The sequence below is a fragment of the Danio rerio genome, chromosome 25 (assembly GCF_052040795.2).
Source record: "Danio rerio strain M-AB ecotype USA chromosome 25, GRCz13ab, whole genome shotgun sequence".
Classification (NCBI taxonomy): domain Eukaryota; kingdom Metazoa; phylum Chordata; class Actinopteri; order Cypriniformes; family Danionidae; genus Danio; species Danio rerio.
In genome coordinates, this window is record NC_141045.1 from 5,011,410 (window position 1) to 5,029,085 (window position 17,676).

At 40.3% G+C, this 17,676-nt stretch overlaps 1 protein-coding gene across 16 annotated transcripts in view; it reads left to right on the top strand.

The window, feature by feature from the left end:
- The window catches only part of eps8l2 (EPS8 signaling adaptor L2), a 137,139-nt gene that overhangs the window by 80,349 nt on the left and 39,114 nt on the right, over positions 1 to 17,676 (top strand). For 15 of the 16 annotated variants that reach the window (XM_087311509.1, XM_087311513.1, XM_087311507.1 and 12 more), the window contains one exon: positions 16,394 to 16,458. In XM_087311509.1, coding sequence (XP_087167635.1) covers positions 16,394 to 16,458 — 65 coding nt within the window. Of the gene's footprint in view, positions 1 to 15,213; positions 15,653 to 15,739; positions 15,810 to 16,393; positions 16,459 to 17,676 lie in introns of those variants that run through there. The other variant, XM_087311516.1, reaches the window with a different exon arrangement.

A 17,676-nucleotide genomic window follows, 5' to 3' on the forward strand; every position in this document is an offset into this window, starting at 1 on the left:
TACTATATAATTACTAATTATCGCCGCTGTGGGGGGGGGGGGGGGGTTAAAAGGATGTAAACATGTGAAAACAAGTGAATAAAAATAAACAGAATGCATGATTGTATGCAGTTAAGGCGTTGCAATCAAACAATGCCATTATAATGGAAGTCGATGGGGCAAAAACAGACCCTAACATAATGAAAAAATTCTGAAAATTTTCAAATTTCCCCAAAATATGTGTCAAAATAAGATTTGTTTCCAAAAATATTTCTTTTTGCTGAAACACAGAGAAAGTTGTGGCCAAATTAAGACTCAACATCACCTCAGAGCGGCTGAAAACATCCACAACAGCTCACGCAAGGGTTAATGACTCAAACATAAACAAGAGAGAAACGCTGTCAGAGCTTGATTGATGAGTTCTGGAAGCTGTAAACCCACTGTACAGTAACACTATCTGAATACTAGTGTGTCAGTTCATATGTCAACCTCAAACTCTGGAGAAAATAATAGGAGTATGTATTTTCCTGTGAGGAGAAGCCTATAACACGAATACAGTTTATCCAAATTTATATATCGTGCGCTGGCTTTTTAATGAAGACTACACTGTTGATTACAGTTTCTGTATTCACATGTGGTTTTTGTTTATTTTATAGTGGGGAATTGCTTTATGGGATGTTGATCTCTGCTCTGTTGACTTTGATGTTGAAAGTTCAACTCTACAGTTTAACAAAGTGACTTTTATAAACATTTTAGCAGTTTGAAATAATAAACAGAGATAAGTTTTTGTAGCAACCCTGCTGAAAAATCCAGCTTAAACCAGCCTATTATGATTGGCTGGTTTTAGCTGGTCGACCAGCCTGGTTTAAAAGAGGTTTTGGCCATTTCCAGGCTGCTTTCCAGCCATTTCCAGCCTTGTCTTAGCTGTTCAGGCTGGGAAATGACCAGCTAAAACCAGCTTGACCAGCCTAGCCAGGCTGGGAGCCCATCCAAAACCAGCTATATCCAGCTTAAACCAGGCTGGTCAAGTTTGTTTTAGCTGGATTTAGCTGGTCATTTTCCAGCCCCTCTTAAACCCAACCCAGGCTCATTGTGGAAACATAGTCCCGCGGACGTTTCTGGAGACCATGGAATACGTCCCGGGAGGTACGTACGGCTGCAGATTTTGTTTTTGTGAATCCGCGAGAGGCCCTAAACCCGAGCAACAGTTTACAAAAGCCGTCCAAAAAAAGAAAAGCCCTGATTTTTTTTTTATGCCGCATTTTCGGATTTCAACGCGTTCTCACCCTGTTATAAAACTCATTCACTTAACTTTTGGATTCTGTTTTTGTCTTACCTGATTGCTGGAACCGCTCTTCCCCGGACTCGAAACCGATCGCCGTGGTCAACTCCTCTCTGCATCTCAAGCCTGCCGATGTACACGGTGAGCTGAGTGGACAAACGGGTTGCAGCGGAAGAGTCCTCCACAAGGACGTAAGCGGTCGGCCGGCCGGCAAGCACGATAGGGGACGGCGTCACACCGCCCCGTAGCGTTCGCTTGAAAAAAATAAATGCAGCCGTATGTACCTCTCTGGACGTATTCCGCTGTCTCCAGAAACGTCCGCGGGACTACGTTTTCAGAATGAGCTTGGGTTGCATAAACCAGGCTGGTCGACCAGCTAAAACCAGCCAACCATCCTATACAACACCAGCCCAGACAATAAATCACTTTAAACTATTAAAATGTTAAAAAAAAGTTTTGTTGAACTTTTCAAGGTTAGAAAGTTGTTGTAAGAAAGATCAAGATCCAGTAATTCAAATCAAAAGCATAAATATACAGCGAAAAATAAAAACATCCATCACAAAATATGGGAAACTGCTAATTTATGGATATTTTTATAAGTGTTATCTTAATAAGTCTCATTTTCTTTATTTAAAAAAATATGAAATGTTTCTTTTGTCTTTCTTTATGTATTACTAATTTGGTAGGACTCGATTCATATAAATTCAAGAGTTCACACTCAGCTGATGATTGATAATAGGGCATGTTTGGCATGCTGTCCCAGGAGAGAGCCCTAAGCTCAGAATATCCTTGAGCTCGGGGCTCCCTCCCGTTTGAAAAGCAAAAGGAGAGTTTGAGCTCAGGTAGGTCTCGAGAACTCCCCTGCTTGTGAACATGCTGAGATTAATCTGACTATGGGTTGGCTTAAGATGCTATTTTGAAGTAGTCAATTTACTTATGGTGTATGTCTTTGGACGGTGGGAGGAAACCCGGGGAAAACCCACGCAAACACAGTGAGAACATGCAAACTTCGTATAGAAACGCCGAGGTGCTCGGAGAGGGGCCGAACCAGCTGCGTTTTTGCTGTGAGGCAACAGTGCTAATTACTGGGCGGCTGTGCCACCCTATCAGAAAAGCGGAGGAGTATGGGTGGAAGGGGGGATTCTTCAAGATGAAGATGACTGAAGTAGAAAGCTCTGGTTATTATTTCTAGTGTGTCAGTATTCATCTGATTGGTGTAATATACTGAGCTGATGCGGTACCAGCTGTGTTCAGTCATGAGCATGTGATCCTCTTGAAATTAGTTTATAAATAAACCACACTTAGTGTTGTAATATTGTTTATTTAAATTATGAATTAACGAATACATTTTACAATATAATTTTCATTCATTCATTCATTCATTTTCTTTTCGGCTTAGTCCCTTTATTAATCAAGGGTGGCCAGAGTGGAATGAACCGCCAACTTATCCAGCATATGTATGACGCAGTGGATGCCCTTCCAGCTGCAACCCATCACTGGGAAACACCCTTACACACTCATTCACACACACACTACGGGCAATTTATTCATTCATTCGTTTTCTTTTTGTCTTAGTCCCTTTATTCATCAGGGGTCACCACAGCGGAATGAACCGCCAACTTATCCAGCATATGTTTTACACAGCTGATGCCCTTCCAGCTGCAACCCATCCCTGGGAAACATCCATACACACTCATACACTACCGACAATTTAGCTTACCCAATTTACCTAAAGCGCATGTGTTTGGACATGTGGTGGAAACCTGAGCACCCGGAGGAAACCCACACCAACACGGGGAGAACATGCAAACTACACACAGAAATGCCAAATGACCCAGCCGAGGCTCGAACCAGAGACCTTCTTGCTGTGAGGTGGCAGCGCTACCCACTGCTCCACCGTACTGCACTTAATTTTTTTTATTTATTTATTTTGTCTATCTTTGGGTTTTGCTGTTTTTGTAGCAATTAATTAATTTAAATCAGTGTTGTAATTTTGTTTATATAAATAAATAAATAAATAAATAAATAAATAAATAGATGAATCAATTAATTATTTATTGAATTAATTTTACAATATAAATACAGTTGTATTATTGCAAATTAGTAATTATAATAAAAATATTTGCATTGACTTAACAAAAGAGCATTATTAGTTATAACAGTGCAACAAATGCAAAGCTTTTTTTCGTGTTTTTATTTTACTAAATAATATCTAATATGGAATTACCTGCATGTAAATTAATATAGTGGGACAGAATGCTATTTATTAATTTTATATGACCTTAAGGAAATGTACACAATATTTTGCATTCGACATTTAAAAAATATTTACAATGCAAAAGGTTTTAATGATCCCACAAATTATTAAAATCAAAAATAATAATAATCCAAAAAGTCACTTAGACGTCTTTAGATTTTGGGGTGAAATATGACCTTGAGTCAGTTGGCATTTTTGTGTGGAGTTTGCATGTTCATGTGTTGGTGTGGGTTTCCTCCGGGTGCTCCGGTTTCCCCCACAGTCCAAACACATGCGCTATAGGGCAATTGAACAAGCTTAATTGGCCATAGTGTATGAGTGTATATGGGTGTTTCCCAGTACTGGGTTGCAGCCGGAATGGTATCCGCTGTGTAAAACATATGCTGGAATAGTGGGCGGTTCATTCTGCTCTGGCGACCCCTGATGAATGAACAGACTAAGCCAAAGGAAAATGAATGAATGTTCTTTTATGCAGTTAATTTGTGTGTTTGTGTGTGTATGTGTGTGTGTGTTTGCATATATGCACCTGAGTCTAATATAACAGACGCAACATGTTTTTATGTTTTTGTGTGTTCTGCACTCTGGAAATGACCCATGGGATAGTACACATCCCTGCCAAGGGAACACACACAAACACACACACACACACAGTCAAACCTGATGCTCTTGCAGTGTTTCGTGTTTCTGTTTGCTCATCTGCATTGAGCCGTGCCTTTAAATCTCTTCTTGTGGTTTGGTGTTTTTGTGTCATGTGCTCGCTCTGAACCCTTCCCAACAACCCTCTGCAGACCAGCACATGCAAAAACATAAAGGTCTATCAGCAGATTCATGCTCACAGAGAGGACATGCAAAAGAGCAGAGCGCTAAACACACACACACACACACACACACACACACACACACACACACCAACATCACTGAGAAGAGACTGAGAGAGACTTTAGAAGTCTTTTAATCGCATGAATTTGCATTAAATTCAGTGATTGCTGAATCGGGAAATCCTGGAGGGTCCGATTGATCAACCAGAACACCCTAGCAACTGCATAGTAACCACTTTGAACACCCTAGCAACCCCATTGCGGTCACATAGAAACCACATGCAACAACATAACAACCATCCAGAACACCATAGCAACCACCCAGAACACCATAGCAACTGCGTAACAACCACCTTGAACACCCTAGCAACCCCACAAAACACCCTAAAAACTTTATAGCAACCACATAAAAACCATACAGAACACCTTAGCAATCTATCAGAACACCCTCGCAAGTGCATAGAAACCATCATGAACACCCTAGCAACCGCATAGCGACCATACAAAACACCCTAGAAGCTTCATAGCAACCACATAACAACCACCCAGGACACCTTAGAATCCAACCAGAACACTCTAGCAGCTTCAAAGCAACCACCATGGACACCCTAGCACCATAGCAACTACGTGACACTCATCCGGGACACCATGGCAACCAACCAGAACACTCTAGTAACTGCATGGCAAACCTCTTGAACAACCCCCCATCCCCATTGTGATAACAGAAACCATACAAAACTCCATAGAAACTTCATAGCAACTACATAACAACCATCCAGAAAACCATAGCAACCACCCAAAGCACACAGGCAAACTCATAGCAACCTCGTGGACACCCTAGAATAGCAACCAGCCAGGACACCATAGCAACCAACTGGAACACCCCAGCAACTGCATAGCAACCACCTTGAACACTCTAGCAACCACACACAAGACGCTAGAAACTTTGTTGCTACCACATAACAACCAGCCAAGACAGCATAGCAAACAACCGGAACACCCTAGCAACTGCATAGCAACCACCTTGAACACCCTAGCAACCCCAAAGCAACCACACAAAACACAATAGAATTGTCATAGCAACCACCTGACAGTCAGAACACCATAACAATCAACTAGAATACCCTAGCAACTGCATGACATTCCTCTTGAACACCCTAGCAACCCCAAAGCAACCGTGCACAACACCCTAGAAACATTATAGCTACCACATAACAACCAACCTGGACACCATAGCAACCAACCGGAACACCCCAGCAACTGCATAGCAACCTCCTTGAAAATCCTAGCAACCCCAAAGCAACCACACAAAACACCATAGAAACGTCATAGCAACAGCATAACATTCAGAACACCATAACAACAAACCGGAATGCCCTAGCAACTGCATGGCATCCCCCTTGAACACCCAAGCAACCCCAAAGCAACCGCATTAAACACAGTAGAAACGTCATAGCAACCACCTGACAGTCAGAACACCATAACAATCAACCAGAATCACCTAGCAACTGCATGGCATCCCCCTTGAACACCCAAGCAACCTCATAGTAACCACATAAAACACCCTAGAAACCTCATAGAATCCACATTACAGCCATCATTGCATAACAACGGCCTTGTGGTTTAATGCAGAAATGTGACCTGTGTGTGTTAGGATAGTGCTGTGAAAGTGTGAGCACAAAGGGTGCTGTGTATATGTGTGTGTTTGCAGTTCATTGGTGTGGTTGTTGCTGTGTAACAGATGGCGTTCCCTGAATTGTTTCCAGATGGGACACTGTAGCCGTTTGGCACGGCAGCATCACAACAGGTGATTCTTGTGCCTGCAGAGAGGCTGCGAAACAGGTTTGCTCTTAAAGGGAACAGTGTGTATGGAAGGCTGCTGCTTGCTTTACATATTCTCACCCTTTTTATTTGTTTGTGTTTAACAAGAGAAGGCTGTATGTAGCCGTGCAGAGCGCAGAATAAGACATTACAGACTTAATTCATTTTCTTTTCGGCTTAGTTCCTTAATTTATCAGGGGTCGCCACAGCGGAATGAACCGCCAACTTATCCAGCATATGTTTCACACAGCGGATGTCATTCCAGCTGCAACTCATCACAGGGAAACACCCATACACACTCATTCACACAAATACACTAGTCAATTTTAGCATACCCAATTCCCTTATGCATTAAATATATGGACACAATTTTTTTATGACAGATCATGATTTTATGACAGATCTCCCCCCCGCTCTTTAGGGGGATCGGGCGCGGTGGATAGAAAACGGGGCGGGTCGGGCAGCGGGACAACAAATGCTGAATGTAAGCTGGAGCGGTCGGGTTCGGGCTAAAACCTGGCGGGTGCAGGCGGGAGCGGGATTCAAAATTTAGTCCCGCGCAGATCTCTAGTGTGAACTCTTAACGTCTCATTTCTAGTCGAACTACATAAAAATGATTATGTATAAATAATACTATAAATAATTTAAAAAACCTCAGCAAGGTATTTCTTTATTACTGTTTGTGTTTTATTTAAATGAAGTCACTTTTCTTTAAAACAAGCTGCATGATCTGCCAGTAGGGTTGTTAAAATAATCTTGTTTTTGTTTTGAAGTCATATTAATTTAGTTGTGTGCTTAATTTTGACTTATTCTAAAAGCAAAACAATATTTCTTACATGTTTAGAAAATGTAAGAGTTTTTAGACATTTGCACTAAAAATAAGACAAAAACCCAAAGAAACACTTTTTTGCAGTTTTTTTTTTTATATATAATATTATATAAATATATGTTCATTCACTTCAATAAAATGAACCTGAAAGGTCTTCAAAACATTTAGTGTTGTCCACGGTAGGCTGAAACTCAAACAGAGAGATGGTTGTGTGTGTGTGTGTGTGTGTGTGTGGTGAAAGAGAGACAGGTGAGAGACACACAGAGGTGAGAGACACTGAGTGACAGAGAGGTGAGACAGATTGCATTACTAGACCTCCAGCAGTCACTTTAGGACAGTGCTTTGAGAGTGTGTGTTTGTTTTATGTACTGGTTTTTGTACTTTACAAGGACAGTGTTTTGTAAAATGACAATGGGTATGACCTAGTTGTAGTAGTAAAGTGGTTTGAGGACATGCCTTGTGTCCTTATATTTCAAAACGCCTAAAAATCATGCTTAACAGAGTCTTGTCACATTCAAAAATTGCCACAGGTTTCTTAATAAGGTTAAGGTCAGGTCTAGGGGTAGGCCTATATAAGTAGAGGTTTTTACAGTATGAAATACATTACACTTAGGGAGAGTCCCTTTAAGCCAGCAATAACAACGTGTGTGTGTGTGTGTGTGTGTGTGTGTGTGTGTGTGTGTGTGTGTGTGTGTGTGTGTGTGTGTGTGTGACTGCAAATATGTTTGCGTTGAAGGGTCAAATGTTTCCCTGTAAAAAGATTTTCAACCGAAGGCCACTTTTAACTCTCGTTTAAAATGAATTATGCAAGTTGTAAAGTACCGTCAGGTTATAAACTTGAGTATAAACGCTCTGAGGAGAAGAAATGCACTTCTTTGCCCTGCAAATAGCTTTTCGTAAAAGGTATGCAAAGATCAAAGTGCACAATAAACACAGTTATTGTCTCAGTATTAGCCCATTTCACAGTGATAAATATCCGGAAAATTTCTCTGAAAAAGACCACTCACACATCCATTCCAAATTATTGTTCAATTCTGACATCATTAACCAGAAATGAGCTCTAAACGCCTGTGCTTGTGTTTGTAAACATAGAAGGGGTCGGGCTTTTGTTGATGGTTTCACTTTTATTTAAAGCTTTAGCATTCAATTCAATTCAATTCAGCTTTATTTGTATAGCGCTTTTACAATGTAGATTGTGTCAAAGCAGCTTCACATAAATGGTCATAGTAACTGGAACAGTGTGGTTCAGTAACTGGAACAGTGTAGTTCAGTTTTTAGTGTTTAAGTTCAGTTCAGTTTAGCTCAGTTCAGTGTGATTTAATCATTACTGAGAGTTCAAACACAGAAGAGCAAATTCATCGATGCGTAGCTCTACCAATCCTGAACCATGCGAGGCAGTGGCGACAGCGGAGAGGGAAAAAAAACTTCACCTGATGGGAGTGAAGAAAAAAAACCTTGAGAGAACCAGACTCAGTTGGGCACGACCATTTTAATTTCTCCGCTGGCCAAAAGTCTAGTGCAGAACTTCATTCGTCGTGGTTTAGGCTGGAAGATGGCCTCAGCGAAGACTCGTCTGTCCCTGGAGCGTCGCTGGAATCAGACTCATGTTCTCCACTCCCCACGACCATCAGCGCAGCAGCAGCTCAGGATATGGCCTGGTCCCGGATATGGAATCCTTGGGATCATCACGTCGCTGGTCTTGGATCCAATCAGTGACTCCGCATAATCTGAGGACCTCGGGATGAGTATCCCCAGGTGAAAATAGAGAATAAAGAAAATAATTAGCGTAGCTGCTGTTCATAGTGTATATTAGCAAGATGTAGGAGCCAGTGTGGAACCCGCTAGGTGATGCATTGAGTGTATGCTTTACTAAACAGATAGGTCTTTAATCTAGTTTTGAACTGGGAGAGTGTGTCTGAGCCTCGGACGTTATCAGGAAGGCTATTCCAGAGTGTAGGAGCCATGAAAGAGAAGGCTCGACCTCCTTTACTTGATTTTGCTATTCTAGGTACTACCAGAAGCCCTGAATTCATGCAGCTGCTTTTGTCCCAGAGACATCCAAACTAGAGCTCTGCCTTCCCGCAAGACCCGACCAGTTTTCTTGCGGTGCGGGAATAAATTTCTGATTAAAACACGGTAGCAAGTGGGAACTCTGGCGTAATTTGAATGGGGGAGGATGGTCTGATAATGTGTTCACACTACACGTGGCACAAATTTGCTTCAAAATTCCACTTCATTTGCATTCATTTGCATGTCAAATTCATCTCACAATAGATTAAGATTCGCGTCATGTGCCGTGCTGTCTGTCTGCTCTGTGACTCTAGCTTCATTGCTAAATGGCTACGATGGATTTTATTGAGAGGAAAACATCGTTGATTCGTTTGGAGCCGTGTCTGAGTCTGATTCTTTCTAAAATGCACCTAGCTCTGAGTTTATCAACTCCTCCAGAAATGTAATCTGGATGATGAAGCACAGTGGTTCCAAGCTGAGCCCAGTTTGATGAACTGTTGTCCGGTGTCGGCAGGAGGATTTCCCCTCTGGACACCATTAACAGACGCTACAACATAAGCACGCCCCTACAAGAGAAAGCTCCTGATTGGTTAACGAGGCGCAAATTTCCGCCAAAGTTTAGATTTTCGAACTCGTACATGATAGACTCTTAATAAGAGTATTATCTTAATCATATTCAAATCTGAGCATTGGTGTCCATGTAAATGAAGTGCCAGATGAAGTCGCGAGCTGTCAAAGACAGCGCATTCCTCTCCCTTTCAGCATGCGCCCTCCAATGTTTTATTAAGTTTGACGTGTTTCCCCCTTAAACGCAAGTGTCTGCTTCGCGTTGTTGTGTCAGAATCCTTGTGAAATACAGCCATACTTTAGAACGCTTAGTTTAAGCAAATTTGATGAACGCGATCATGCGTGTTGAATCTGTAGGGCGTCGCTCCGGCTGCCCTGTCCTGTGTGAGTTGTGTGTGTGTGTGGAGAGGTAAGCGTGATCGAAGACCCAATAAGGGGGGAGAGCATGCTAGGAGCCCGGAGGCTAATCAGCAGGTCAATCAGAAATGATAAATAACATCTGTCTTTCTAGTGATTGGGCCGGAGAGACTCCCTTCTTAAGGAGAACGGGAGGAGCAGTCGAGAGAAGAGAGAGCACACACACACACACACACATACACACACAGCCTGATACATGTGTGGTGGCATTAAAATTAATAAAGCTGTTGGCTTACCTGAATCGCCGACCCTGTCTTCTTCTTCCCTTAACAACAACAACAACGAACCTTACTACGGTATATGTGTGCGTGCGTGTGCATGCGTGGGCGCATGTGCGTGCGCGTTTCTTAGCAACAAACCTGCCTAAACGTCTTTGTCTGTTGCCACTAAATCAAAAAGTTACGAATTGCCGTGAGATTGCGTTGCACTCTTAGCTCACATTATTCAAAAGAAAAGGTCCACATTGTCCCCCGATAATGTCAACAGACTGGACTGTTTTAGCAACTGGATGAATGAAAAGGAGGACTAAGCTAAATGGGGTATATGCCGAAGCATGCTAATAGGACTTTTAATTTGCCTGTAACCTGGGTTAAGCACTTCCGGCGAATTGAATGCCAATGCAAAATCCGGTGCGTTTTCTTTAAAAATCTGCGATCTCCACTAGCTGAGTGATATCTGATTTAAAGTGGGTCTCAGATTGTACAAGAAGCACTGCATTAAGTTACATTTTCCACCGCCATATCTTTATAATATGAGCATTTATTTTACCCCAGTATATTCAATGGAGCTTCTGCGTTAGCCTGTCGATTCTGACGGGCGCGTGCGAGTAAACAGCTTTTTGTCTCGTTTTACGCTTGAGCAACCAAATAAATGCTAAAGTTTATTTAACTGAATGTATTTTAATGACATTACAACATCGATGCTGTGTAAGGAACCTTATGAAATAGAAAAAAGTTCACAATAACAGGTCACCGGAAGTGTATCAGCATGGGAACAGCACTAGCTCGGCATTTACCCTATTGTTTCTAATTGTTTTAAACTCACAGCAATACAGCGTTTCAATGAGTACAATTGTTTGTATTCAATAATTTATTATTATTTTTATTATAATTTTCCATATCTGTAATGCCTGTATTTTAGCATTTTTTTGCAGTCCACTTAAAATCCAACTTGGAAATAATTTTTTTTCTTTATTGGTGTGGATTGTTTTGAAATTTAAATGGGATTAACATGCCTTTGTTTTTATTTCTGTAATAAATATGGCTGTCAAGCCAGGATCTTGATGGTTTATTGTGGGTTTGTTATTTACATGAAGAAATCTGTGGTACAAGTTAAACCAAAATTCAAATAAACAATTACATTTTGAATTTAAATCGTTTTTGTTTTGCGTTTACATTAATTTTACATTTGAATAGCCAAAATTACAAGTTTCAGTCTTTTAAATGTGATAAATCGCGATTAATCATGATTAATTTTCAAAAAAAGTGTGATTAATTAGTCATTTTAATTAGCACTACTAAATACCCTAACTTGCCTAATTAACCCAATTAAGCCTTTAAATGTCACTTTAAGCTGAATACTAGTATATTCAACAATAATTATAATCAAATATTATTTACTGTCATCATGGCAAAGATAAAGGAAATCACTTGTTAGAAATGACTTATCAAAACTATTAAGATTAGAAATGTGTTGAAAAACATCTGCTTTCGTTAAGCAGAAATTGGGGAAAAGTATATACAGGGGATATACTAATAATTCAGGAGGGCTAATAATTGTATATACAGTAGATTCAGAATGCAGATTTTGTCCTGCCAGCGAAGCACATTAACCTGAAACTGAATTGCGAGATACAGAGACAGATACCGAGCGATTGGGTCATCGGCCTGTGTGAGTCTCTGGGTTAAGTGACCAGAGCTAATCATTACCTCTAAATGAGCACATGTTCTTATCAGCTGCTTTACGGGATCGGGTATCAGAGGTACATTCTCTCGCAGCCCCTCCCCCGTTTATCGCTCTCTCCATCTCTCCAGGAAGTCGTCTTCACACTCTTTCCTGTCTTCCTGCTGGATGGAGAGAGTCCTAACAGTTTGGATCGTGCCGTCGTCTTTGTGAAAGGCGAACTGCGTGCATGTGTTATTCATGTCTGACATTTACTCCAAACGCTTCGCAGCATGTCGACAGCTCGCGACCAGGAGATCTAAACATTGCAAGCCTCTGGGTCGACGATAAATGGGCTATTCGCACTAGGGATGGGTGATATTAGAGCTGCACGATATTGACCCTGAAAACTGAAATAATAATTTCAATCAGTCAGCTTAGTTCTCACTAGAATCATTTTTATGTTTGAATAAATATTAAAAATAGAAAACAAAATATTCAGTTTTTACTTTAATTTTATTATAATATTCATTCATTCATTTTTCTTCGGCTCAATCTCTTATTTATCAGGGGTCGCCACAGCGGAATGAACCGCAAACTATTCCAGCATATGTTTTACATAGTGAATGCCCTTCCAGTCACAACCCAGCACTGGGAAACAGCCATACAAACTCACAATCATGCACACACTCATGCACTAAGGCCAATTTAGTTTATTCAATTTACCTATAGTGCATTTGTTTGGAGTGTGGGGGAAACCGGAGCACCCGGAGGAAACCCACGCCAATACGAGGAGAACATGCAAACTCCACACAGAAATGCCAACTGACCCAGCTGGAGCTCGTACCAGTGACCTTCTTGCTGTGAGGCGACAGCGTTACCAACTGCACATTAATTTAATTTAATTTAATTTAATTTAATTTAATTTAATTTAATTTAATTTAATTTAATTTAATTTAATTTAATTTAATTTAATTTAATTTACACATGATGCAAGTTACATTTGCCAAGAGCACTGACACAACCCCATATCATGACAGACTCTGGCTTATGGACTTGTTGCTGGAAACATTCTGGATGTTGCTTTTCTTCTTTGGTCCGGAGCACACACCATCCATTTCCCCCAAAAAAATACCTGAAATCTGACCACAGTACACGTTTCCACTGTGTGATGGTCCATTCCAGATGCTTTAGATCTTGGAGAAGTCCACAGAACTTTTGGACATTGTTAACATAGGGCTTACTTTTGGCACCGTACAGGTTTCCTTTTTAAAGGATTGCCAAAGTAGTCCTGAGCCCATGCAGTGATATCGCTTATGGATGAATGAGGATTCTTGATGCAGCGCCACCTGAGGGATTCAGAGATCACGGTTATTCAGCTGAAACTCCACGCACTGAAATTGCTCTCTTTAAACCTTTTAATGATGTTGTGCATTGTTGAAGGTGAAATATCCAAATGTCTTCCTCTCTTTCTTTGAGGAACATTATTTTTAAACATTTTCATTATTTTCCCATGTATTTGTTGGCAAACTGGCGATCCTCTGTCCATCTTTGGTCCTAAAGGACTAGACCTTCCTTTGATGCTGCCGAATCATAACTATAATCATTATTCAACCAGTTTAGCGGATTACTAGCCCTAAATTGCTCCTGTGCTTACTTTTTGGCATGTGTTGCAGGCCTGAATGACAGGACAGGATGTATATTTACAGATAAAATGAGGCTGACCAGACAAAACATAAAACATTTTGTATTTTAATACATTTAATAAATATAAATTAAGAAATCACTACTTTTTAGTGTGCATTTTCCATACTGTCCCGACCTTTTCTGATTTGCAGTTGTACACCAAGTGATGAAGTGTTTCAGGTGTAATTTTGTCTCATTTTACCTGCAAACAAGTCTTAAGATGGGCAACAGTACAAGGTCTTGGTTGTCTCATTTTGAGCTTCAAAATGCGCCACACATTCTCTGTTGGAGACAGGTCAGGACTGCAGACAGGCCAGTCGAGTACCTGTAAGAAGGCAGCATATTGTGCTTCAAAAATTTTCTGTACTTTTTAGCATTAATAGTGCCATCACAGAAGTGCAAGTTACATTTGCCAAGAGCACAGACACAACGCCATATCATGACAGACTCTGGCTTATGGACTTGTTGCTGGAAACAGTCTGGATGATGCTTTTCTTCTTTTGTCCGGAGCACACACCATCCATTTCCCCACCCAAAATACTTGAAATACTAATTCATCTGATCACAGTACACGTTTCCACTGTGTGATGGTCCATCCCAGATGCCTTCAAGCTCAGAGAAGTCCATAGCACTTCGGGACATTGTTAACATAGGGCTTCCTTTTGGCACCATACAGTTTTTCCTTTTAAAGGATTGCCAAAGTAGTCCTGAGCCCATGCAGTGATATCGCTTATAGATGAATGAGGATTCTTGATGCAGCGCCACCTGAGGGATTCGGAGATCACGGTTGTTCAGCTGAAATTCCACGCACTGAAATTGCTCTCTTTAAACCTTTTAATGATGTTCTACATTGTTGAAGGTGAAATATCCAAATGTCTTCCTCTCTTTCTTTGAGGAACATTGTTTTTAAACATTTTCATTATTTTCCCATGTATTTGTTGGCAAACTGGCGATCCTCGGCCCATTTTTGGTCCTAAAGGACTAGACCCTCCGTTGATGCTGCCGAATCATAACTATAATCATTATTTAACCAGTTTAGCGGATTACTAGCCCTAAATTGCTCCTGTGCTTACTTTTTGGCATGTGTTGCAGGTCTGAATGACAGGACAGGATGTATATTTACAGATAAAATGAGGCTGACCAGACAAAACATAAAATATTTTGTATTTTAATAAATTTAATAAATATAAATTAAGAAATCACTACTTTATAGTGTGCATTTTCCATACTGTCCTGACCTTTTCTGATTTGCAGTTGTACGCCACTCATTAGTGTTCCATATCCAATCCATCACAACTCCCCCCTAAGATTAGTCATCATCACCTGCAATGATTTATTCACATGTTCAGTATCACATTTGATATCACATACGATGGTCACTCTTATCTGAATGAATCGACTAACCAGTGGAAGGACAAAAAGCCATTATGACAAGCTTTAAAAACATTCCTGAAGAAACACACCACCACCCATCTATATGTAACCATTACAACATCATGACATAACATTGTTATCAGCGTTCATAACCAGACCTCAGAAGAACACCATAAACACCGTAAACGCACTAAAACATGCTTTTAAAAGACAGTCGCCTTTCATTATGCGCTTTAACCTTGAGCTAAACTTCACAAGTCTGTTAAGTGCTTTTAAACCTTTACCCAGCCATATACTAGTGTGGAATTGCTTGCCTAACAGAGATGACTCCCACACGAAAATCAAATATTTAATGTCTCTTAATTGTGTCAGAAGTTCTCGATTTGGAGTTAAACAGCAGCTGAAGTTTGTGTACGAGTAGATCCGAAAGCAAACGTCGAGTGTTTTAGTGAAACCCACAGCGCTGAGCTGATTTATAGCTACGCTGTAAAACAAACAGCGATATGATATGATGTTAAAGGAAGGGTTTACATGTGTCTGACCTTTGACCTGGGATAAAAGAGGCAGGTGAAACGCATATCCAGCTTGTCAGAACATTTCCCGTTCGTGAGTCTGTCAGATCGGAGCATTTCAGCTGGAAATGAACAGATTTATGTACTATTAAAACCATGGAGATATGTAAAGCAGATTTGTAGAGCGGAAGTTGAATTCGAGCTTGTTGGTTTCGAAAGGTAGGACTGAGAATTTTGAGGTGTTTGACGATTGATTTTGACTGGATCATGTTTTATTTTTTGATTATAATTCTAATGTTTCATCAGTGTTTACGATCGTGTGCATGAAACGTCTCGCGTTCGCGATCTAGACGATCCAAAATGTGGCACTATTCAGGTTTGTTTTTACTTTGAGTGCTTATATCTGCTTCCCTACACACAAATATCTGTCTTTACATGCTGTTGAAGTCTGAATTACTCACCACCCTGTGTACCCCCCCCCAATTTAACGGAAATACAATTTTTTTCAAAACATTTCTAAACATAATAGTTTTAATAACTCATTTCTAATTACTATTTTCTTTTATCTTTGCCATGATGACAGTGCATACTATTTTACTGGATATTTTTCAGGATACTATCAGCTTAAAGTGAAATTTAAAGCCTTACGCAGGTTAATTAGGGTTATGCATTATGCAAGTTATTATATAACACTGGTTTGTTCTGTGGACAATCGAAACAAATATTGCTTAAGGGGGCTAATAATATTAACCTTAAAATGGCTTTTAAACAAAACAAAATATAAATCTGCTTTTATTCTTGCCGAAATAAAACAAATGAGAAGAAAAAATATTATAGAAATAATTCCTTGCTCTGTTAAACATCATTTGGGAAATATTAACAATTTTGACTTCAACTGTATGAGCAATTGCAAAGATAAACAATTCAAATAAAGGATGCCTGTGTCTCTGTTTCTTTCAGAACAACGAAAGAAGTACTCGAACTCGAACGTCATCATGCAAGAGACGTCGCAGTACCATGTCCAGGTGAGCGAGATGCTAAATCCTGACTTTTGTTTCTTCTCTTCTAGCTTGTTTATTGGCTAAACCTCTCCGCCGAGAGTTCGGTTTAATATTTAACATGATTCAACTTGATATTATAATAAAGCAATCAGGTCACTTGATCGCCACAGAGATTTGTCAGGGCAGAGTTAACCTCGGTTTGAGCGGAGATAACGCAATCTGCGTCCTGAACTCGACATTAATAGCCAGCGAATTTGATTGAAGCCATGTTTTACCTTAAGGAACCCCTTGGTCATTTACAGAATTGTTAAACAAACACTTTGAGACATTGTGTTGAACTTTCCTTTGGACTGTTTTTCCTCGCTTTCACCCTTCGCTTGAGTAAAGACTACCCGGTGAAGACTATATAGTCTCTCTTATCTCCTTTTCTCGCTTTTAAACACGCATGAAGTTGATAAAACACCCACGCCAGCAGCAGTCATATCAGGTCCCGAATGCTTACACAGGCTTGTGATATCAGAGGCATCGTGCCAGTGTCATCTGAGTTTAGGCACGCAAAATGTTTTTAATAACAGATGCCCTAAATGCCCAAGTCGCTTAGATTTCTTCTCTTTATTTTATTAATTCAATATGTAGGGGGTCATGAATGTTTGGGGTGTTTTATGGCATTGCTAGTCATTTGCTAGAGTGGTTTTAGATGAATTCTAGGTGGTTGAGTGATTATAAGGGGTATATAGGGGGTTGCTAAGGTATTTGGGTGGTTTTATGAAATGGTTGTTAAGGCACTGGAGTAGTTTAGGAGCATTTATAGGTGATTGGGGTTTTAAAGCATTACTAGTAGGTTGTTTGTTCATTCGAGTGGTTATAAAGCAATTTTATGGGGTTGATAGGCTGTTTAGGTTGATTGTAGGACATTCTTAGGAGTTGCTAAGGTGTGTAAGGTGTTTTAGGGTATTGATAGTTGGTTACTAGGGTGTTTGAGTAGTGTTAGGGCATTGGTGGGTGGTTTGAGGGCATTAGTATGTGGCTTTGCTGTTTACGTGGTTTATGGACGTTGATTGGTGGTTTCTAGGGTGTTTGAGTGGTTTATTTGGTTTACATGGGCATTGACCTATGTTTACAAGGATGCTTTGGTGGTTTTAGGACATTGGCCTATTGTTACTATTGCGTTTGAGTGGATTTATGGCATTGAAAGTTAGTTACTAGGGTGTCTGAGTGGTTTTAGGGCATTGGAAGTTAGTT